Genomic DNA, 25,555 nt, shown 5'->3' on the forward strand with positions numbered 1-25,555 from the left:
AACTAATCTCAGGCCATGTTAGACATATTTGATCTAAACATGATCAGAAAAGAACAATTTTACATCAGGGTTTCCTTTTTGTCCCACCCAGAACACTATGTTTATTGTAAACTAAAACTTGTGTAATTTAGCAATTATTCCCAAGCCAAATGCTTTTGGTTTCTACAATCTTCAGACATTTTAAAAATTGTTACCAATAAACATAGTTTTTCAAATAGGAGAAAAAGAAGACCAGTATATGAAATGGCTAAAAACCCAAACACGGCCTATAATTTCTTTAGTTCAAGAATGTTGTTGATAAAGTGGAACACAAGGTGAGACAGAGTTATGTCCCTTGACCATAGCTGCCAAGACAATGGTCCATTAGACTTGGAGACACAATATGTTGAGCATTGATATTATGTGGAAAGTTATTTTGGATGTATAATTATTTCAAACTGCCCTAAAAATACTGAGCAACTCTTTACCAAGTGGTTTGATTGTATTTGCATTAAAAAGGTATTAGAGATCAAAATAAAACAAACTGTATGGTATACAGTGATTATTATGTAACTAAATGTACCTTGTACATTTTTATCATTCCAGTCCAGAGTGTGAATTTTAACAGTGCTTTTCAAATCTACGTTGAACAATATGTTTACAATTTTTTGAATTATTAAAAAACTTAATTATGTGTTGTCACATAATTCATTTTAAATTGCATCAAAATCTTGAAAATAACATTTAATGGTAACATGCCACTGAATAATTTGTGGCAGATAAAATAAAATGGTATTATAAAATAAACTACAACAATTTTTTTGGAAAGATACTTTTGTCAAGTTCAATATTATTTAAAGCTAACATCCTATTCATATTGATAAGCAATCTTAAAACTGACAACTTAAAATAAGAATATTGAATCACAAATATCCAGTTTTCACAATTGAATTCTAATAGTAGAATTATTATCTTTATATCTAAATCTGATATAATTTTAATCAACTTTAGTGCCGTTTTAGTAACAATGTATATAACTATAGCATTTAATACTGTTTATACCAGATGGCTTGGAGAGAGTTTTTTGTTATATTGTATATAAATTATATATAATCCAATAAATAAATGATATAATTTTAATGTGTATGTTGTGGATTTAGAAATCAATGCATAATAATAGTTGATTTGTTACTTATGTGGTTGAAAATATCTTGGCTCAAAAATATCAAATAAAAATGTGATATGTCCCACGCTGCCATTTATTCCATCACACACTACGGTTGAATTATAAAATGTACATTACCAGTTTCTATTCTCATAAGTAATTTCACCAGGCCACATTGTGCACAACACAGGTTATAGTGCAACAAATAGGATATTACACCCATTACCATTTCTTATAACATTTTTGTCCCTTGTGCTAAAGCTCTCATAACACATGGAAATTAATTCATATGGGATATAACGTTCATATGAAATGGAAGCTTGTTTAATATCCTATAATTAATGGAGACTACAGATCAGAATCAGGTGTTTCCTCTTGATTTAGTAGACCATATTTTTCTCCAGCTTGTCTCATGAGTATTTTTTACAATGAAACCTTACCACCACAGTTCTGTCTGACTGGTATAATGAAAGTAAACTAAACTATGAATCACTAGAAGGCACTAGCTATGAATATATCACTGGTAGATTAGAGTTCAGTTCCAAAGTTCAGGTTGAAAGCCATTTCTACCACCGACTGGCTGGATGATTCATGGAAACACACGTACAGCTCAGAGCCATCAGTAAACTTGCGTCTGTAATACAAAAGTAAAGCAATAAACACAATGTTTGGTGAGGAGTTTAACCTAGAAACATTAAGATTAAAAGGAAAACAGGAGTCAAGCTGGCTAAAGTAGACAACAATTTAGCCGGCTACTAGAGGAAAATGAAATCTTTATTAGTTATAAATAAAATCTTTTAGAAAACATGTCTGAACCCACCACAAAACCCCCACCCAAACATAGAAATATTGATAATCAAATTTTTGAAAACAAAATGCTTCCTGTTATGTACTGTCAAACCTGTACTACCTTGGTTGAAAACAACAGAATTATAATAATATTAATTCTTACCCGACAACCCAATAGGAGAGACTAGGAGGTGATTTTTTTACTGTCAGCGGAGGAGGGCGGGCAGTGTTTAAACAGAATGAAACTAACTCTAATAACAATATGAACTCTTACCCGACAACCCAACAGGAGAGACTAGGAGGTGATTTTTTACTGTCAGCGGAGGAGGGCGGACAGTGTTTAAACAGAATGAAACTAACTCTAATAACAATATTAAGTCTTACCCTACAACCCAATAGAAGAGACTAGGAGGTGTATTTTTAGTGTCAGACGAGGAGTGGGACGGGCAATGTTTAAAAAGAATGAAACTAACTCTAATAACAATATTAAATCTTACCCTACAACCCAATAGAAGAGACTAGGAGGTGATTTTTCTGTCAGACGAGGAGTGGGACGGGCAATGTTTAAAAAGAATGAAACTAACTCTAATAACAATATTAAGTCTTACCCTACAACCCAATAGAAGAGACTAGGAGGTGATTTTACTGTCAGACGAGGAGGGGGACGGGCAGTGTTTAAAAAGAATGAAACTAACTCTAATAACAATATTAAGTCTTACCCGACAACCCAATAGGAGAGACTAGGGGGTGATTTTTTACTGTCAGACGAGGAGTGGGACGGGCAATGTTTAAAAAGAATGAAACTAACTCTAATAACAATATGAAGTCTTACTCGACAACCCAATAGAGCAGACTAGGAGGAGATTTTTTACTGTCAGCCGAGGGGGAAGAGAGTGTTTAAACAAAATGAAGCTAACTCTAATAACAATATTAAGTCTTACCCGACAACCCAGTAGGAGAGACTAGGAGGTGATTTTTTACTGTCAGCCGAGGAGGGCGGGCAGTGTTTAAACAGAATGAAACCAACTCTAATAACAATATGAACTCTTACCCTACAACCCAATAGAAGAGACTAGGAGGTGATTTTACTGTCAGACGAGGAGTGGGACGGGCAATGTTTAAAAAGAATGAAACTAACTCTAATAACAATATTAAGTCTTACCCTACAACCCAATAGAAGAGACTAGGAGGTGATTTTTTACTGTCAGACGAAGAGTGGGGGCGGGCAGTGTTTAAACAGAATGAAACTAACTCTAATAACAATATGAACTCTTACCCTACAACCCAATAGAAGAGACTAGGAGGTGATTTTTTACTGTCAGACGAGGAGGGGGGGCGGGCAGTGTTTAAACAGAATGAAACTAACTCTATTAACAATATTAAGTCTTACCCGACAACCCAATAGGAGAGACTAGGAGGTGATTTTTTACTGTCAGCCGAGGAGGAGGGGGTGGGGAGGGGGTGGGGTGGGTGGGTTGGTGGTGTTTAAACACAATGAAACTAACTCTAATAACAATATTAAGTCTTACCCGACAACCCAATAGGAGAGACTAGGAGGTGATTTTTTACTGTCAGCGGAGGAGGGCGGGCAGTGTTTAAACAGAACGCCGTGTTCCTGAACACCATCAAATGACGTACACACACCAAATCTATCTGGCCTGCTACTTGCATCCTGTAAACAGAAAGTACTTATTAGTCCATCAACAAGTACGGAAAACAAAACACGTCACTCAATGCTGTCTTGTTAGTTACGAGTATGTGTGTGTGTGAGTGGGTGGGCGAGGGAGATGAGAGTGGATGGATGGATGGGTGTGTGCTTTGGTGACTGAATTAGTGGGTGAATGGGTGAGCATTGGATGGATGAATGGATAGATAGATGGATAAACAGATGAATGAATGAATGAATGAATGGTTGGATGGATGGATGGATGAAATGGGATGGGATGGAATGAATGAACAGCGGGGATGAATGGATGAATGGGTGAATTAATGGATGGATGAATAGGTGAATAGAATGGGATGGGATGGAATGGATGAATAGAGGGGATGGATTAATAAATGGATTGAATAGACTGATGAATGGATGGATGGATAGATGGATGGAAGAATGGACAGACACACACAGACAAGACACTAGTAAACACACAAATAAACACTAATAAAAACTCACACTCACACCTGAGTCTTGACTTGAATTGTTTTCATTATCTTGGGGTTTTTTTTATGTTAGTAAGAAACACATGTAATGAAATATAATAAAAATGACCTGGGATTTATTGCATTTTTAAATGTTTGGTATAATGGACTGACTAATCTGAGTTGTTAAAAACAACCGTAAACATTTTGAATATCTTTATAGAACACTAGTAGTAGAGAAACAATGAAAACATGGCATGTATTAGACGTTACCTTAGATTTATTGCTATTCTCAAATGTTTTGCGTATCAGTATGGAGCACCGGTAGAAGTTATCCAGGAGTTGAGACTGAATGGCACCGTAAGCCATTTGTTGGTGTGACGGCATCACAAACAGACCATCCACGTCGTAAAGCTTCACATAGTGGAACAGACAGTTTTCTCTGCCTCGAGTCAGTCTTATAAAATAAAACAATAAAAATTAATATCCTAACATTTTACAAAATATACTGACGGAAAAAACAAACGCAAGTTGGGGGTTTTTTTGGTGGTAAATATTTCAAATGTTTTATTGATTATTATTTCATGGTTTGGATTTTTAAGTTATGTCTTCATTCTTGAATAAATTTTGACAATTTTTGTTGTGTTATCACAATCGGCATTTGCATTAATAATTTTGAAATGTGGGTACTCTACGCCATTTCCTAATCCATATCAATAGCGTGTGTGTCCACCCTGGGCTGCAGTCGCTGTTCTAACTCTCCTTACCACTGACCCAATCAAGTTGTTTATGGTCTTTGTGAGATGTTATTCCACTCATGAAGAAGGGCCTGCATGACCTGAGCAACGTTGTTTAGGTTCAATCTGGACTATAGGGTGGCCAATTGAGCACTGGGAAATTGTTTTGGTTGATAAAATTAAGACAAACCCTCGCAATGTGTGGTCTCACATTATCCTGCTGCAACGTAAGGTTATGCGCATGGATAAGTGGAAGGACATGAGACCTGATCCCGATATCTTATGACTGTAAGATTGCCACTAGACATTGGTTACGGAGGTGTGTGAGAGGTATGCCTCTATCTTGATATAGCAACGTAACGTGTGGACATCCACTCTTGGGAGGGTCAGCTCATCTTCCCATGGCTCTGAGACGCCCAACTAAATGAGCTATCGTTGACTCATATACTCTAAATTGCTGGGTGACACGACACTGCAATTGCCTCTGCATAATTAGAGCAATAGCCTTACCCCTATCAACTTGTAACATTCGTGGCATTTAACTTTTCAATCATGTTGACAAATATCTTAATCACAAATATGTATTTGAAGTAACAACTGTAACAGTCCTGCATAACATTTTTAGTACTTTTAACCACACATTTAATTCATTATTTAGACACTGTGTAAAAGTTTAAAGTTTGTTTTGTTTAATGACACCACTAGAGCACATTAATTAATTAATTAATCACCGGCTGTTGAATGTCAAACATTAGGTAATTGTGACATGTAGTCAACAGAGGAAACCCGCTATATTTTCCCCAATGTAACAAGGGATCTTTTATATGCACTTTTCCACAGACAGAAAAGCACATACCATGACCTTGAACCAGTCGTGGTGCACTGGTTGGAATGAGAAAAAACCCAATCAGTTGAATAGATCCACCGAGATAGTTCGATCGTGTGACACAAGCATTTCAAGCAAGCACTACAATGGACTGAGCTACATCCCACCCAGACACTGTGTAAAGACAATGCAACATTATCACTAGATTTCACAAATGAACCTAAACATATGAAATTCAAGCATGGGCAAGTTCAAGATAATCTTGCTATCAGTTTTTAAAGGTAATTATCATGATCTATTCCAGGATTTTCCCGTTTTTTTCTTTGATCATCAACATAATACAGTATTTTAAATGTGAAAAAAAACAATTAACTGAAAAAACTAAATGAAAAAACCTAAAAAATTTCTATAATAATCATGACTTTCCAGGATTTCTATCACTGACATGAACTCTGTAACATATTAACAACAACAATAAACGGAACAATAAATAATAAATTACGGAAAATAGTAAATAAGTAGTGTTTTACTACTTCTAAATATTGCTTTTCAAAACCACTTACTGCCTGTCACTGTTACATGTTTCAAACTCCTCTATCTGTAGGGAAGAGACACCACGACCGATATTTGCCATATCGTTCAACAGACTTCTTCGACTTGATTTTGTCTGAAAAAAACCCACAAGCATGGGTGAATAATATACCATTTTTTGTTGTAAATAAATCTATTTCAGATATGCATATAAAATTGTATTTTAAAAATAGTTTTCGAAAATGTAGGACACAAGATGTAGGACACAAAATGTAGGACACAAGATGTAGGACACAAAATGTAGGACACAAGATGTAGCTCAGTGGTAGAAAAAAAAAAAAAAAATTTTTTTAACACCACTAGGGCATATTGATTTATTAATTATCGGCTATTGGATGACAAACATTTGACAGTTCTGACATAGTCTTAGAAACTACTGATATTTTTCAATTAGTAGCAAAGCATCTTTCCCACAGACAAAATAGCAAATATCACAGCCTTTGATCAGTCATGGGAATGTGTCCACCAAGAGGGTCTGACACAATGACCAAAGAACCTCAGTCGAACACTTTACCGATTGAGCTAGATCCCACCGCTTTGTCTCGAACAAGCCCTACCTTGGGAGCCCCGGTACTGCTGCCACTACCCATGGAATCATTGGAACCGTACGACAGTTTGCTGCCCTTTCTCAACATCACCGGAGAGTTGTCGGTCACCGTGATGTTTCCACTTTTATCGGAGTCAGCGTCATCCAAAATGCCTATCAAGAAAACAACATTATCAATATAAAGAATTATTCATAATTTAGTTAACTCTACGTTCTGTGACAATATTTTCCAATAAAGTTATTTAAAATTCACATAAATGTGGATGTTAAAAATAACTGGAATGTTCAGTTTGGAAATCAATACTTTTTTATAATGCACCTCAAAATATGGACAAAAATAACAATTGGTCAACTGTTGGGATGTATAGACCAGTCCATGTCAATTAGGAGGGGGGAAGAAGCAGTTAGGTGACAAAGTAAGTTAATCATTCATAAAATGTGAAAACATTACCTGGTTTCTTGTCTGATCCAAAGCTGGAATGGGTTCTAACCACGGCATCTTTCGCTGATTTGAGTGGTGTTGATGCTAAAAAAAAAAAAATATCCATTTACTTTGAACTTATTACTAAAATTATGATTATAAAAAAAGACATAATATTATGTGTAAATGATTAGAATTAATAAATAAATTCAGTTCCTCAAAAAGTATTACATGTACTAATCAATTTCTTTTAATCAATTTGTAAACAAACAATATTCACTACTTATGTCATTACACTCAAATGTATAAATCGAGATGTCATGTTTACGATAAATTTACTAGTACATTTCAGTTATGTCAAACCATTAATATTTAATTAACACATTTTACTGTTAAAATTATCAAAACGTAACATGACAATGAAACATAAATTCCCAATTAATAAGAACTGCACTTGCCCAATTTCATTTTTAAAATAGACATTATTAGCTGAGAAACAAGATATGAAAATGAAAAAATACAAGTATTTCCACATTGACCATTACTGGAAATCTAAAATTCATACCAAAATTGGGGGAGTCTGGTGATTTCAGTGGAGAGTGTGGACTCTCCCTCTTTGACTTCTTTGTAATGTACGATTCAGCTCTGACTAGAGGCACACTTCCTGAATCACAAGATAATCTGAAAACAGAACCAATTTATCAACAAATGTTATGGAGAATTATAATGCAAAAATAATCTTATTAATAGTGTTAAATAAAACAGCAACATCATTTGACATATTTAACGAAAGAAATGCAAATATTGACTTAAGTTTTTATTAATTTATTTAAAATCATTCAGTATGAATGTCATTAGTTTTTGTGTCTATTGAAGTTATCAGTGCAGGGCTCACCCTGTGTGTTGCGAACTGGCTCAAACGTTTACACTTTGGCCAATAAAATATTCCTTAAATTAGCCACATTTTAATAATTTTAATACTCTACATTTCTGAAAATTGGCTAAACCACAATTTGTTCTAGTGTGAGCCCTGTCAATGTCTTGTGAACATCTTAGACCCATTTTGGCGGACTATTTACCAAATTAATTTTATCATGAAAATCTTGTGTATCTTATGTTGTTCAGTATATATAAACTTCGTCCTGCATATGAACATTAACATGATAATGTATTTAAGTTACCTCGTTTCACAAATATCGGCTATGTCGATGTCTGCTTCCAGCTGCAGCAGAGTAGCCTTTGCCTGATCGACCAGCATCACATCCGGGCCAGTCACTTCCTCAGGAGGCTTCGTGCAGCCGCCCACCTCCAGCAGGGTCCCAAGCAGAAAGTGTTTCTAAAACAAATGAAGAAAACACACATCATTCTATTATATTTTTATAAATATTTAACCTTACAGGAAGCTCTTGGTTCAATGGAAGATTTTAGCCATTTTGATTGGCTAGTGGGATGTTCGTACAGTCCATGTGAAAAGGGGGGGGGGGGGGGGGAATGTCATAGGTCAGAGATTAAGTTAATGTATGAAAAGAAACTATACATTGCAAGGAACCAAGTCTCTCATGGGAGCAATTTCTGCAATACAAATGATAATAGCATGGAGTAGCTTAACAGCAAGTGGAGAAGTCTTTATCATTTAACTAGTAACTAGATGCAATTTAACAGCCTCGATCGTGTAACGGACTTGTCACTGGATTCAAGGCTGAGGAGTACTGGGCTTTCTATTCCAGCACTGAACACAACCCAGAAAGAGTGATGATCATAGCACTTGGTGCATGTACAGACATTCCTTTCGGTTTCCACGCTAATGCTGATGCATAGTTTCTATACTCAGTGGACTTGGTTTGAGTTTGGAAATTTCCTTCTACTAGGAGCGTTTCATTACTAAGATTCTAAGCCTCTCCAGCCCAGTTTTGATTTTGGACTTTGCTTCTCCTAGACAGTTGTCTTTCTTGACTCACGTCCTCTGTCTGTCCAGATAGTAGTCTTGTCTCTACCCTTTGACCAGTCCAGCTTGGGTGACCCTACCAGGAGCTGAAGCTCCAGCTGGCATAGCTCTCCGAGACATTGAGATATGCAAGCTACCTCACCACGTCAAGAAATGGACCATGAGATAGAGAGTGCTAGGCACAATGTGGAAGTGTAAGACCACATACATTGACTTTCACCCAACTTACGTGTGCAGTTATAGTAACTGTTGTGTCTCCGAAGTATATGATGGAAAATTACCTGCCAGGTATTGCAGGTCCATGTACCCTGAGCTCAGGTCATACACAGATAGCTGTCTTCGTTATCTAAAAAATGTCTATCTCTGTAAGATATGTTTGTGGTGTTTTAAAAATTATTTAATAACTATAATAAATAATTATAATAAATAGATAAATACTCTGTATAATGTCCTAATTAAAACAATGTCTCTGCTTATGTGTTATATGTTAATCAACAAATAAAACAAATAAATACTGTGTGCACTCACCATACCAACCAGCAGCAGAAACCACCTGCCCGATGGTTGTTGGTAACCTAGAACCCCGGGGTTTGGACGGTGACAGCATCGTGTCGGCCACAACTCCTGCCACACCACAACGTCGGCCACAGACTTCTGTGACATCATCGACAGCAGGCCGTGGTGCTTCACAAATAGACTCACATCAGTGGAGTCCTCGGCACACAGGTGAGTACACAGCTGATGCTCCTAAAATATAATTTTAAAACATTATAATAAAAAAATCACTGTCATTAATGCTGCGGACATTAAAAGTTGTAAATAACATATTTCCCAATTAACAAGTTGTAAATAATGTTCGTTTGGCGAAATAATCTGTGAACACAACTTGTGAATTGGGGTAGGACTTTCCGTCTCAATGTTCACAACTCATAAAACAAAAATGGTGGAACATATACAAATTATTTGTGCTATTAAGAGCTGGGGTGTTTGAGATTAGAGTGCCAATGCAGATTGTCTATAAATCACCGGAACACTCTCCATTTGGTGATGTGGTGTTCACAATTATGCACCAAATGAACGAAGCATTACACTCAAAAAACGAATATCTCTCCCAAAGTTAAGGCCACAACAAAATAAATAATAGATTTTCATACCCACTTCCTCCCCCCCAAGGATAAAGGCCCAGTGCCATTTTTTATTTTTACATGCCAAAAACAAATTGTAAGGGAAATTTGGTGACCCAGAGATTAAGCCATAAAACACATTACATCAAATATGTATTAGAAATAAAATAAAGTTTTGCTGTACTAACTAGCCATCACAGAAAGAGTGTCTTCTAGATGAATACCGACATAAAATGGATCAGATCACAGGGTTTTATCACCAATATTTCTAGACTCTGATAACTGGTACCATTCCCCACCATTCACCAAAGGCCATGTTGTTTCGTATCACCAATGTTTCTAGACTCTGATAACTGGTACCATTCCCCACCATTCACCAAAGGCCATGTTGTTTCGTATCACCAATGTTTCTAGACTCTGATAACTGGTACCATTCCCCACCATTCACCAAAGGCCATGTTGTTTCGTATCACCAATGTTTCTAGACTCTGATAACTGGTACCATTCCCCAAAGGCCATGTTGTTTCGTATTCCCAATGTTTCTAGACTCTGATAACTGGTACCATTCCCCACCATTCACCAAAGGCCATGTTGTTTCGTATCACCAATGTTTCTAGACTCTGATAACTGGTACCATTCCCCACCATTCACCAAAGGCCATGTTGTTTCGTATTCCCAATGTTTCTAGACTCTGATAACTGGTACCATTCCCCACCATTCACCAAAGGCCATGTTGTTTCGTATTCCCAATTTTGGAGTAAAACATTCCAAATCTGAATGTAAATAATTACCATTTTTTATTATTATATGAAGATATATTTTGAAAACAATTCGTAACTCTCGACAAACAACCCTTCCCTCCTCTATAACGTTTCATAATGCAAAATAGACGTATTAATTTGATTTAGTTTTAATGAAATGTTTTTGAAATGAAACTGAAAATTCCCAATTTTTGGTAAAACGATGCTCAAATTCCCAAAAGCAAAGACATGGACGTCAAGTCAAATTTAGTAAATAAAACCCTGGATCAGATGAACCAAACCAGGTACGTGTGCAGAGGTGGGATATTGGGGTTTGAAACCCTCCTCTGCTTCAAGCCAATTTTAAATGTTAATCTTCTTGAGGAGCATGACCTATCCACCCCCCCCCCCCAAACTCACTCGCCACAATCTAGACTTCTCCCTGCACACAAGCCTGCAAACATGGCACATTTCTCACCTTGTAGAATAAAGAACATCCTAAAACTGAAAAGGATCTTCTCTCTTCAAGAGCTTCCTCTTCCTATTAAGATATTGGAATTACTCAATTAATAGTTTCAGTACATACAAACATACAAGTCTTTAAATCCACATCCATTTTTATGAATTTATAGTCTTAAATATTTAGAGTTACAAACATTAAAACAAAATAAAATGGGTGCAAACACTAATACTGGAATTCTATACTTGACATGTACTTGGTATAACTTACATTAAGAGGATTATATTCCCACATTTTATGAATGAATACGTCACAAGGATTAATAGTTATGAACATACAAAATTAAAATTATGAAATCACTACCAGTGAAGTAATCATGAATAAGACTTCATACTAGGGAAATATGTGTTAAAGTACTAATCAAAATTATACCCAGGTGATTTTCCAGTCTTATATATTAGTTATTAAAGTCCCTGGAATAAAAACCATAAAAATGTGTCAGTATTATCATGACCTGTTACGGTATTCAAGCAACCGGTACAAAAAATGACAATGACATATGTACTTTGAAACAGACTATAACACCTGACAGGTGAAATCACAAGTACTAAGCTAAGCAGAGGGGTAGTCTTAGGTGTAATCAATATCAACCAGGGTGTTATAGTCTGTTTCAAATTACATATGTTTAGCAGTAAAACTGTAAATACATCTCATATTTCTGTCTATAACAGGTCAATTATTGTCATTTTTTGTTCCGGTTGTTTGAATACCGTAACAGGTCATAATAATACTGACACATTTTTATGGTTTTTATTCCAGGGATTTTAATAACTAATATATAAGACTGGAAAATCACCTGGGTATAATTTTGATTAGTACTTTAGTAACTATGCACTAAGGTAAAAAATGGAAGTTCAAACATTGTACTTGCCATATTGTAACCAAGTACGATAAACCAAGAGATATATAAAAACACAAACAATTTACCATAAAACAAGAGATATAAAAAGAAAAACAATTTACCATAAACTCATCAAAGTCTGCAGCTTCATATTCACTGAGTATTTCATCACAAATGAGCTGAAAACAGCAACATTATATAAATTATTTTAATACAACACATGTCCCTACTTTTTAGAATAATAAATTAAGAAAATTGTCTTAAACTAAAGCAGAAAAATAAAAAATACTTCTTTGCCGCACTTCAAGTTAACTTATATTCGTTAAAAAAGTGTTGCTTTGCTATAAATATTTGAGATGTTTGTACATTTTCTTTTCAGGATACATAAAAGAGAGAAAAACAAAAGAAAGAGGTTACATATATGACAGAAACTGATATGCAGCTATTATCAGTGGATTTATTTGTTGAAAATTATATAGTAAATTAAATGGGAGGAGAAAATTATGATTAATTAAAGGTGCCTGAAGACTTTTTGGATAGAGGCACGTAAATACAGTTATCTAACCTAACCTAATTAAAAACTGATAATATGTACTCTAAGGTCATTTGGTTGTCAGTTAAACAAGAATGAAATTGGTCAAAGTATATATTTCACAATGACTTAATACTCATAACAATAATGGTTGGTGTGTTTTTTTGTTTGTCTTTTGGGGGGGATTATCTGATACAAATACATAATTATATGCTCTTAATCTATGATCCATACTTTATTTTCTTCTGACAGCTGCAGGGTTGCCACGCCCGTGAATGTATCGAGGAAGATGGAATGAGACTGGCAGTCCTCCAAGTCACAGTGTGAGGCACGAGGTGCCAGAACCTGGTGGAATGTCAGCGAGAACAGCTGATCCAGCTCATTTCTATCACAGCGTTTAAATGCTCTGAAACAGAGAGAAACACGTGTTTAATTAATGACAGCCAGTAACAGACTCAGTCAGCTAACATAAGGTGTTACACATAAGGTATCTGTTATAAGTGTTATACATTAGGTATCTGTTATAAGTGTTATACATTAGGTATCTGTGATAAGTGTTACACATTAGGTCTCTGCGATAAGTGTTACACATTAGGTATCTGTGATAAGTGTTACACATTAGGTATCTGCTATAAGTGTTACACATTAGGTATCTGCTATAAGTGTTACACATTAGGTATCTGTGATAAGTGTTACACATTAGGTATCTGCTATAAGTGTTACACATTAGGTATCTGTTATAAGTGTTACACATTAGGTATCTGTGATAAGTGTTACACATTAGGTATCTGCTATAAGTGTTACACATTAGGTATCTGTTATAAGTGTTACACATTAGGTATCTGCGATAAGTGTTACACATTGCGATAAGTGTTACACATAAGGTATCTGCGATAAGTGTTACACATTAGGTATCTGCGATAAGTGTTACACATTAGGTATCGGTGATAAGTGTTACACATAAGGTATCTGCGATAAGTGTTACACATTAGGTATCTGCGATAAGTGTTACACATTAGGTATCGGTGATAAGTGTTACACATTAGGTATCTGTGATAAGTGTTACACATAAGGTATCTGTGATAAGTGTTACACATTAGGTATCTGCTATAAGTGTTACACATAAGGTATCTGTTATAAGTGTTACACATTAGGTATCTGCTATAAGTGTTACACATTAGGTATCTGCGATAAGTGTTACACATTAGGTATCTGCGATAAGTGTTACACATTAGGTATCTGTGATAAGTGTTACACCATTAGGTATCTGTGATAAGTGTTACACCATTAGGTATCTGTGATGGGGGTGAAAGTAGAAACCTATAAAGGTTAACAATACCATTTAGAAGCAAGTGTTTTTCAATATACTTTTGAAAATATCAGTTACATAGAATTTATGTAGTTGACTGTTATATAATAAAAACATAATGATAATAATAATAAAAACAAAATTAAAACTTAAAAGCCTAAAAAACCTGGGATGTTCTATCCTGTAACTTTTCTAACCTGAGATACATCCCATGCTCTGACGTGAAAACTGTCATTTCAATAGATAAATATTAAAATAATCTAGCACAGAGGTCCTAGAAAAGATCACATAATGCTATGTGATATTTCCCACATGAAACAAACTCATCACCCAATAAGCAAATAACTTCAACTATGATGGTGTATGATAAAATTATACTAATTACACAGTATACATATTAAGATTTTGTCAATTAGCAAAAGTCATCGATTTGTATTACTCAGCAAAACATTTAATGATATCTGTCATGCAATTATTGAAATAAACATCTGTCAGATTTATATGGCTGAAGTCTTTAACTGTAATCTAGTTTCATATAGTTGAACAGCAGCAAAACCTGGATATATTGCAAAACTGAAGACAACATCCAAAGAAAAATTATACATTGTCAAATGTTTTGGTTATGTATATAATATTCTTACTTGCTGAGGCCACCAAACATGATTTGGAGTAATCTGACAATCTGTTCTAGCAACTCGTCCAAACATGACAATGGCACCCTGCAAAATAAGAAAATAAAAATTATGTTTTGTTTTTTAACACATGTATAAATAAAGAATTCTTTCTACTTAAATGGTGATTCATTACAAAAATGTCTCACCAAAGTATTAATGAACATGACTGAAATTAATACATGGGTACCTTGATTACTTACCTATTCACAAAACATTTTAAGCTTTTTTAGCTATACTAATTTAACATATTTTGTCATTTCGTTTTAGCAAACTGAGCAAAGATAATGACGATAAGTTTTTTTTCCCACTTCAAGTGTTAAATAAATAAACAAAAAATAGACGAAGAGACAGAAGGAAAATAAATAAAATAAAGATTAATCCCAATTCTGTATTTAGTTCACTATGTGACAAAAGACCTAACAAAGATCTATTGAGAAAACAAACCTGTCTTGTGGCAGACCAACGATAAGCACATCAGTATCTTCACACCAGTAAGCTATGTTGATTTTCTTGTCGCCAATCTCCAGCAGCGAGCTGTAAACAAAATAGAGTAAACATGACAGATTTCAATAAAATAAAGCTAAAACTAAAGTTTAAATGTTCATTGAGTTCAAATGGCTGTGCTATAGTGTCTCTTAAATCTTAAGGTGATGTCATACAATACAATGTAATCAAACAGAGTTTGTCATACACGGAAATTCTTACGATAACATTGTCCATCAGATTAATTGTGCCATGACAAACATCACATGTACCAGTGAGCCAGTGTAATCATGCATGCTTATCTTTATTGGACAATATATTAGTGTCGATAATCTGTTTCATATTTTATTAAAGTAGTTTTCAACTGCTATTATGTTGACCCTGATGTTATCCCATTCTTGTTCTTAAACCAATTAACCTCACCATACACGACCTCAATACTAGACCTGCCAGTGGCACTTTCTACTGAAAACAGTTAACTTCTTTCCTGGATAAAATGATACAGGTTGCTTTATAAAACACTAGATGTATCAAATGTACACATTATATTGGACAATTTGTATAGTCACATTCGATAAGTAGTTTGGTTTATGTAGCAATACAATGTACCACCATATTCACTCAAGAGTGCAAATAAGACACTCGAGTGACAAGACAAATATTATGACTTCCTCATTTGTGATGTAATCAGCAATTCTCATGCAACACACTTATAACTGTGAAAGAGTTGTGTGTAAATCCAGGGTAGTATTGTCTTTTCACTGATTATATTGGCATTTTCCACACAGCTCCATACTTGTAACTTGTGCACCGAACTCATCACTAGGAATAATTCCCTTATGAGGCAAATTGAAAAAGAAAAACATTAATAGTGAGTCTTCAGTACCCACCTTTTAGGTCTTGAATTGGAGACTTCAACCAAAAAGGAATTCAGAGTTAAGAAAAGTCCTCGAATGTCCACAAGCTTGGTGTCATACAGTGGATACATGTACACAATATCATCCTGCAAAACAAAAAATCACAAACTAAATGCAATAAAGTCATACAACAGAGAACATAGTATAAAAAAAACATTTCTGAAGTTATTCAAACAAAGTGTTAAACAATCCAATAAATATATCGGATGCCAAGAAGTTAGGATCCAAAAGGACTGTTTAACATATACAATTTAATACAGTAGATATAAATCTCACAGTGATATACTTTATGTTATTAAGTACCTTACTAAGATAGCCAAAACATAATTCTAGCAACTGATCTAAACAATTAAATATCTTTAATATGGTCGACATACTCATGTTTTTAAACCCTATGCCAATTTGTGTAATCTGTTATCATCATATAAATAAATCCTCAATTTACTGTGAGAACAACAAATGAGTTATGCAAAATGAAACTTACACAAACAGCAAACCAAATGATCATTTGCACAATTTTCATACGTTTGCAATGAAACTTACACAAACAGCAAACCAAATGATCATTTGCACAATTTTCATACGTTTGCAATGAAACTTACACAAACAGCAAACCAAATGATCATCTGCACAATTTTCATACGTTTGCAATGTCAATAAGATTTAATTGCACATTATAGATTTTCAATAATTCACGAGTCTGAAAATTAAACTTACACAAACAGCAAACCAAATGATCATCTGCACAATTTTCATACGTTTGCAATGTCAATAAGATTTAATTGCACATTATAGATTTTCAATAATTCACGAGTCTGAAAATTAAACTTACACAAACAGCAAACCAAATGATCATTTGCACAATTTTAATAGGTTTACAATGTCAATAAGATTTAATTGCACATTATAGATTTTCAATAATTCACGAGTCTGAAAATGAAATTTTACATATTGACTATATACAAACCCGTGAAGCTTTAACTTCATCTGACGATTCGGACAAAGTCAAATACATCAGAGAATATGTGATGTCATCAAGGTCTGCCTGGCCTCTGAGGATGTCACTTCCTGTCACTAGTTTGTAAAAGTCTCTTTGAGGAGGTGGTGGTCTGGCCGGTGAAGATGGTAAGGGAGGTTTTGGACCGACGATAACAGGCAACTGGAATGTTAACTTTACTTGCTGCAAATATAAAACGAGAATAATCATGGCAAATACATGTACATGTGGATGATATGCAGTAATTTAACAGAAAATGCATTACTATTTTTTTTATACCAGAATGATCAAGAAATAAAGCTGTTTTATTTTCCTTTGCACACGATGTTCAAGTTGGAAGAGTAACACAAACTTACCTTTGTTTCAGAAGTAAGAAATTTATATAAAAGTATATGTCCATACACATTTATTTTTGTCCCCAGATCACCACAGAAATGTTAGCAGGTTTGTAACAACTAGAAGACAATTATTCTGAAGTTATCACTTTCATCTATTTGTAAATTAATAACACACAGGTCTATCCGTGCCAATGGTAATAAAGCATTACAGAAAAGAAGAGGAATGTCTGTTAGATAATATCATCTCAGGTCATTTCAATATTCTGCTGTTTCAAGTGTAACTTTGGGGATATATTGGCTATTTTAAATTTGTTTCTGTAATACTGATTTTTAATGTACCATCATGAGGTACCGTATAACCAAAAAAATTTGAGGATTTTTATTTTCGTGTGTTTCGAGGGTAAGTAGTCAGCATCGAAAATATAAATCCTTGAAAATATTTGAAAAAATCAACAAATTCTAACTAAAATATTTATTGTGAAAACCATAACACACTGACAATTTACCGGAACATTTTATTTCCTGTCATGCGCAGTCCACCGAATACGACAAGAGAATAGTATAGTCAAAACAACAAGTTAGAATTTTAAAAAAGTTATTGCGTGAATCTCACTGTTTGTAGAATATAATGAAATATTTTTAAATTTCGTATATTGTTTTTGTTAATGTCCGCCCGCACTGCATGAATTTGTTTTATCGCTGAAGTACGCATTTCGATCTTGATGTCCGTTACAACTTCGCCATGTTTCATAACCAGGGAAACCCGCTTTGAATACCATGTGGTAAAATTAGACTTCATAGCGTTCTTAAGTGCTTTGTTCACACATACGTCGTAATTGGCTTTACACAAAATCAAAGACTGTGATCAGTTGTCTGTCGAATAGCATACCGGGTATCACAGTGGGCCTGAGTGGCCAATTAGGCTACAGGTGACTGTTCTATTGTTTAACTTTACACGTCGGTAGTATCGAACAACTGGCAGCCGAAGTGAAACTTTAATCAACAATAGCAAGTATTCTCGCAACTAGACTTGCTAAAACTCGAAAATAAAATCACTTTCAATTTAGATTTGGCAAACAACGAAACTAAGAAACCTTGAAATGTTTTTATACCCCAAACCACGAAAAATTAAGACCACGAAAATTTCCGGTTATACGGTATGTGAATTAAATTTTGATTAGTAATTTCTAATAGTGCACAATTCCTGGGGGGGAGGAGACTACTGAAAACATAACCCACTGATAATCAGACATCTATGAATATTCATTAGACTGACTTACTTCTCTTTTGGTTAAAGTTTGAAATATCTTATCAATATTCAACCAGTTGACTTCAAAATCATTCAACGAAATCAGCATGTCTCCTGTAAATACAAAAAAAAGTCCATAATTAAATTAATAATAAAATGACAAGTTGTAATCAAAAGATGAAACAACTATCTTTCCTAATTAATATAAAAGTATGCATTAAACATAGACAGAATATGTTGAGAGCTTCACATCATCATTCAAACATTGTTAGATTGAACAGTAATCTGTATTACATCAAAACTTTAACATGTTATTATTGTTGTAAATAAAAGTACATGATTTGACGATGTGACTGATAACAGTGCAAATGTTTGAAAAAGTCACTAGCCCTCACAGAAGCTGTGACTAGAGCCCTCTGTATTATAGTAGTACAGCTGATAATTTCCACTAGCCCTCACAGAAGCTGTGACTAGTGCCTTCTGTATTATAGTAGTACAGGTGATAATTTCCACTAGTCCAATCCAAACATTTACTAGGTAGGACTGAGAGCTAGTGGATTTGTCGAACCCTGGAAATAATCTTAACATTGAAGAAAGGTATAGAAAGAGTTAACAATAACATGGAAAGAGTTTGGAGAGTTTGGTTTAGGAAAGGTATAGAAAGAGTTAACAATAACATGGAAAGAGTTTGGTTCAGGAAAGGTATAGAAAGAGTTAACAATAACATGGAAAGAGTTTGGTTCAGGAAATGTTTAGAAAGAGTTAACAATAACATGGAAAGAGTTTGCCAACCTCTGTGAACGTGGCCACATTTCTCGGCCGGCGATCGAGGCGTAACTCCCTGAACAATAACCTTCCTCTCTCTCAGCACGTTGGTCATATTGTGTTCTCCTGTTCGACCTGATCCGGTTTTATGGTTGTAATGAAACAGAATAATACCAAACAGTTTCTCGCACAACACAACACCAGAGTCAGCAGTCCGACAAACATGCTTAAAGTTTGGAAGAAGAAAAACGTCCTTGCATCGCTGCACACCATGACTATCCTTAACAATACTTTGTGAAACTGTTGACCTGGTGTCCGACACAGAACATGAGTGAGTCGATTTGTCCATTGGAGTATTACGAGTAACACAGTCATCAAATGTTTGTTGAGTAGTTTGATCATAAGATGTCTCTTCAAATGTTGTTTCATATCTTTGGTTAGTTTTGGTTGCAATATGATAAGAATTCCCTGAACAATTACTGGAATGTCTTTGAGGATCTCTAGAATATGCATGAGAACCATTTTCATAATGTTCACTGTTCCCATTGATCGTTCTGTAAAATGGTGGACTGTGATAATCATCCGTTGCATAATCTGATCTAGAATCCAGCACATCGCTGCTCCGGAAATCAGTGACTTCCTCTTCTCTTGCTGTACGATCCTTTTTTCGTGAAAGAACCTGACTGTATGTTTGATCACAGTGATACTGCTTGTCGTAACTGTCACCTCGTCTGAAATCTGTGACTTCTTCGATTCTTGGCATTGGCACTTCCTTCTTACCAGATCCAGTGTATCGATTGTTTCTTTCAGGGGGTTCATAATCACAGCTGGGACTATATCCGAGTCCACTGTCCATGCTTGGTCTTCTGGGCGAGACAGACTGGGATGCATCGTATCTTTCATGTTGTTCGTGACCATTCTGATGTTCTGCACTAACGTTTGCTGACGTGTCACCTTGTTTTCCATTATCAACACTAACAAAATATACACCTCCCTCTTCTCGATTTACGTAAGTAGTCCAGTTTCTTCCCAGTTTACTACAAAATAAAAAATAACATTTATAACACAAATTGCTGCATGTGGATACCTTTAACTGCATGTATACAATACTTGGTTTATCTGCATGGAAAGCTGTCAAAAAAAAAAGAAAAAAAAAAGTTTTATTTAACGACGGACTCAACACATTTTATTTACGGTTATATGGCGTCAGACATATGGTTAAGGACCACACAGATTTTGAAAGGAAACCTGCTATCTCAACTACATGGGCTACTCTTTCCTTCCCACAGGCAGGATAGCACAAACCATGGCCTTTGTTGAACCAGATATGGATCACTGGTCGGTACAAGTGGTTTACACCTACCCGTTGAGCCATGCGGAGTCGGTATCTGGATTGAAAATCCCATGCCTCGACTAGGATCTGAACCCATTACCTACCAGCCTGTAGACCAATGACCTAACCACGACGCCACCGAGGCCGGTTGGAAAGCTGTCGAATGAGTTTCATTTCAAAATGAAATTTCAACATTCATTTAATCCAAAAGTCTGGCAAATTGTCAGCTTGTAGAATTATCATTTGGTGCTAATTTGTTGTTTTTTTTGTTTTGTTTTTTTATAGATCTTCTAAATGCATAATTTTATTTACATTTGATTGTAATTTGACTGTTTTATTACTGTTTATACATTAAATAGAGAACTGAATATAACAGGAGCTTTTGCTTCAATCCAAACACGTAAACCAGATATCCATTAAAACATTACTGTTTACTTGGGCCCAAGGGTGTCCAGTTTAGAGGGGATTCACTGTATCATGTAACTACATACATACATGTACTATACAATGTATGATTACATGTAATTAACCTTAGCTACTGTTAGCATTATTTCACTATCTCATTTGGTGACTGGCACATCTTCATTTTCAGTGCATTTCCATTGTTTCTTTTCACCTCTAAATGTAACATAGCTGCCTGAAAGTCACATAGAATTTACACATATAATGTATAACATTTTCATTGTAAATGTTTTATAGTATACTGTCTTATGCATTCTATTGTTTTATTTATTGTTCATTTCCCAGTAGGGATTTTTATTAATGTTGTCATAAGCTGATTTTCATTCTCTCTCAATGCACACCGTACTAATTTAACAGTGATAGAAATAAGTAGAATTTTCCATTAGTCCACCAGACAAGTACATATATAGAAATCTACTTCAAGAACTTGCCCACCAATATTTTCACTTCTTCAAATGAGTTGTTAGTTTTATTTAAGTGCAGGGGCAATGTGTTTGATTGCTCAAATGAAACAGCATTCTAAATTTTTTTTAAAGTCAGTAAATTCCACTAGCCCACTAAAATAAACCACTAGCCCAAATTTCTGATCAATTACAACACACTTTATATATAAATATAGTGCTGAAAAAAACAGTTTCAAGAAACCTAACCCCTATAGTACCCCAAAAAAACCCTGGCTGACCTGTTTTGTTCTCCTTTTTTTTTTATGTACATGAGTATACAAATTTAATTTTCAAATTATTATCTTAACCTGTACAGGTGAATGAAATTTCAAAAATAAAATAATAATTTAGTTTTTTTAAACTGCATGACCTACCCTATTTTGTCAAGTTTGATCCTAAACCATTGTCCTGTTTTCACTTTTGACCCCCCATCCCCGCTCCCTCATCCGGAGTGGGTAAGCAATTTAACAAACTCCTCTCTCTAACCACCCAAAACAAAAGAATTTAATACACAATACAATGTAACACGATAATGCATGGTCTTGTTCAGTGTATTCAGTAGTGAATTGTCACCAGGATAGAAGATTAGTGATACTATTTTTCTCACTGCAACTTGGCCTACTGTACAAAATAAAGTTTTTCTTTTAAACTGTTGTGTTGAAGTTAGTTCATCAAGATTAACTTTGTGTACAAGTGCAAGCACTACCAAAGTTAATCCTGGGGACGAACAACGCCATTAGCGCCCTTCCGAGCAGTTTTGCTCGGAACGGAATTCAATCCGAATTGCGGTCAAACTAAAAGAAAAACGACTGTTATCATGTTTTCCCACCCAAATCGTGTACTGTGATCTATTTCGGGCATATGGACACTAAGAAATACTTACTTTGAAACGATCTTCACTTTGAATTAAAGGATTAAATTTTGAATTAAATTTTATTTTATTAACTTTAATTTATTTTTACTTTTAAGTTATTTTATTAACTTTAATTAATTTTTTTAGTTTTATGGTTTTTGTTTTATTCATTATGGAACGAGAAATGACTTCACCGATCCTTTTCCACATACAAGATTGCTCCGAGTTTCATTTTCCTCCCATAATGTACCGCGCGTTTTAAACACAAGTCATACAGTCGGTAGTTTTTCCTTTAATTCAAAGTGAAGATCGTTTCAAAGTAAGTATTTCTTAGTGTCCATATGCCCGAAATAGATCACAGTACACGATTTGGGTGGAAAAACGTGATGACAGTCGTTTTTCTTATAGTTTGACCGCAATTCGGATTGAATTCCGTTCCGAGCAAAACTGCTCGGAAGGACGCTAATGGCGTTGTTCGTCCCCAGGATTAACTTTGGTAGTGCTTGCACTTGTACACAAAGTTAATCTTGATGAACTATGTTGTCATTGTTGAAGTTTACTATTCGAGTTCTTCACTTCTTGGTCCAGCTGTCATTTGCCAAATAGTAAACATAAACAGAACAGCAAAATATGCTACAGTTAAATCGTATTACTAGTGGGGCTACGGTTAAAATTGCTAATTGACATGATATGTAACTAGCCTAACAGCATAACAACAAATTCCTGCGATATAACTCACTCTTCTGTCAAAAACGATTGGCACAGAGCCCCTTCGTTTTTAGCTGGCGGAAAAGTCCGCATTTGGATTCGTCCATGGCTGTCTCCATAAATTTCCTGCTCGTTGTCTGGATCATAAAATGGCCCAATTTTAGGAAAATACGCCATAGTACAGCCTATGTATCAATAAACAGGCTATACATTTTCCACCATTTCCATTTTTTGTCACCCATACTGTTTACATCCGGGTATCGTAACTCTGATGACATTGTGACCTTTCCAAACCAAAGAGCAATTATAAGGGGGCTTAATTCACAAATACCGGTATTTTATATTTTTAGCTCGCCTTGACAGTAGAACATTTTACGTATCTGAAGTTTGTTTTGTTTAGAGCACATTGATTTCTTGATGGTGGATGTAAAACATTTGTTAATTTTGACATACAGTTTAAGAGAGCAAATCCGATATAGTACGTCTTTAGCAGCAACATAAGTTAAGGGATCCTTTATATTTTCATGCACCATCCCACAGACAGGATAGCACATATCACGGCCTTTGAAATACTAGTCGTAGTGCACTGGCTGGAACTTGAAATAGCCCAATGGGCTCATCGATGGGGATCGATCCTAGACCGACTGCGCATTAAGAGAGCGCTTTACCACTGGGCTACGTCCCGCCCCTTATCTGTACATTAAAGAAAGAAACAAGCAGATATATGGCGTCGGACATATGGTTAAGAACCATAGAGATAGTTAAAGAGGAAACCCGCTGCAGCTACACCATGGGCTACTCTTTTCGATTAATTAGCAGCAAGTTTTTTTTATACATTATTCCACAAGGGACAATTTATGCATTATTCCACAAACTGGAAAGTACATACAACGGCATAATTTTGTTACACCAGGTGTGGACTACTAGCTGGAACGAGAAATAGCCCAATGGGCCCACCGATGGGGATCGATCCTAAACCGATCGCACATCCCGCATTAAAAGTACAATATCAAATCTGAAACTACAATATTTCGTAATTTTTACATTTATTTATAATAAATAGGTACAAATTATTAAAAACTGGAACAAAATTGAGTCCCATTTTTATCCCCCCCCCCCCTTCCAAAAAAAAGAAAAGAAAAAAAGAGAAGTAGATTGTAATAATCAAAATTTATTAATTATGTCACGTTACGAATAAAAAAAATTGTGATCAATATAAAATGATTTTGCATTTTCAAAATTTAACAGTATTATTAAAACAGAGGCTCTTTTAAATGGGGTAGTTCGAGTGAACCCTCATCTAAACCACCCCATTAGTACCGTCTGAAGACGGTGGTGATCGTTGGGGTATCAGGCCCTGCTGCAAATTTGGATTCTGTCCGCTTGAAATTCGATATTTGGATTTCGTCCGATCAAAAAGTTTGTTTTGTGTCGATTACAGATTCCCTCAGTCAAACGAGACCACGTGCACAGTCACGTGCCATGTGTAAGTAATAGGATTAATACAAAGGCCGTAAATATTTCAAATTTATACATCCTGGATGTATAAATTTGATTCCTGCATTGCAATATTCCTTTAGTTAATCGAACACGTACATTTCATGGTTGTTTGGTTCCTTAATGTTAGTTTTGTAGCCTGAATTGCTTTTTTTCCCCCAAATTAATACAGTTATATCTATTTTTAATCGAAAATGACCATCCAAATAAAGAATAAGAGCACACCAAGAGCTACAATATCCATGTAACTAACGTTTATTGAATTATGAATGAAATATGTAGATTATTTATGAGTTTATTTTGATTGATATGGAACAAATAAAGCTGATATAGGGTGATACGGATTCCTCTATAGGGTGATACGGATTTCTTTATAGGGTGATACAGATTCCTTTATAAGTGATACGGATTCCTTTATAGGGTGATATGGATTTTTTTCATTATTATCAACTGGTGTTCATTTTAAAAGTACATGTAGTTGCAACTTTTAAATACTCACACGAATACATTATGGATTTTTAAGCGAAAAAAAATAATTGAGAAATTTATATCCTCCTTTTGTTTCCTCGTCTCCGTAATATTTTCTTCTCATCTACACGATTTTATACACTTGGCCTTTGTTACACCAATTGTG

General features: G+C 35.0%; 1 protein-coding gene across 1 annotated transcript; it reads right to left on the minus strand.

Moving 5' to 3' along the window:
- Positions 1-918: 918 nt before the first annotated feature.
- Positions 919-23,662, minus strand: LOC121375857 (protein inturned-like). Its single transcript, XM_041503529.1, has 19 exons — positions 23,456-23,662; positions 19,653-20,662; positions 18,892-18,974; positions 17,244-17,456; positions 16,250-16,362; positions 15,321-15,410; positions 14,844-14,921; positions 13,128-13,299; positions 12,484-12,540; positions 11,479-11,541; positions 9,665-9,883; positions 8,373-8,527; positions 7,757-7,872; positions 7,222-7,296; positions 6,781-6,923; positions 6,196-6,299; positions 4,343-4,526; positions 3,463-3,605; positions 919-1,778 (listed from the first exon to the last, which is right to left on the minus strand). Exons 1-19 carry the CDS (start codon positions 23,599-23,601, stop codon positions 1,673-1,675), a joined length of 3,270 nt encoding a protein of 1,089 aa, XP_041359463.1. The 5' UTR covers positions 23,602-23,662; the 3' UTR covers positions 919-1,672.
- Positions 23,663-25,555: the final 1,893 nt, after the last annotated feature.

The sequence above is a fragment of the Gigantopelta aegis genome, chromosome 6 (genome assembly GCF_016097555.1).
Source record: "Gigantopelta aegis isolate Gae_Host chromosome 6, Gae_host_genome, whole genome shotgun sequence".
Classification (NCBI taxonomy): Eukaryota; Metazoa; Mollusca; class Gastropoda; order Neomphalida; family Peltospiridae; genus Gigantopelta; species Gigantopelta aegis.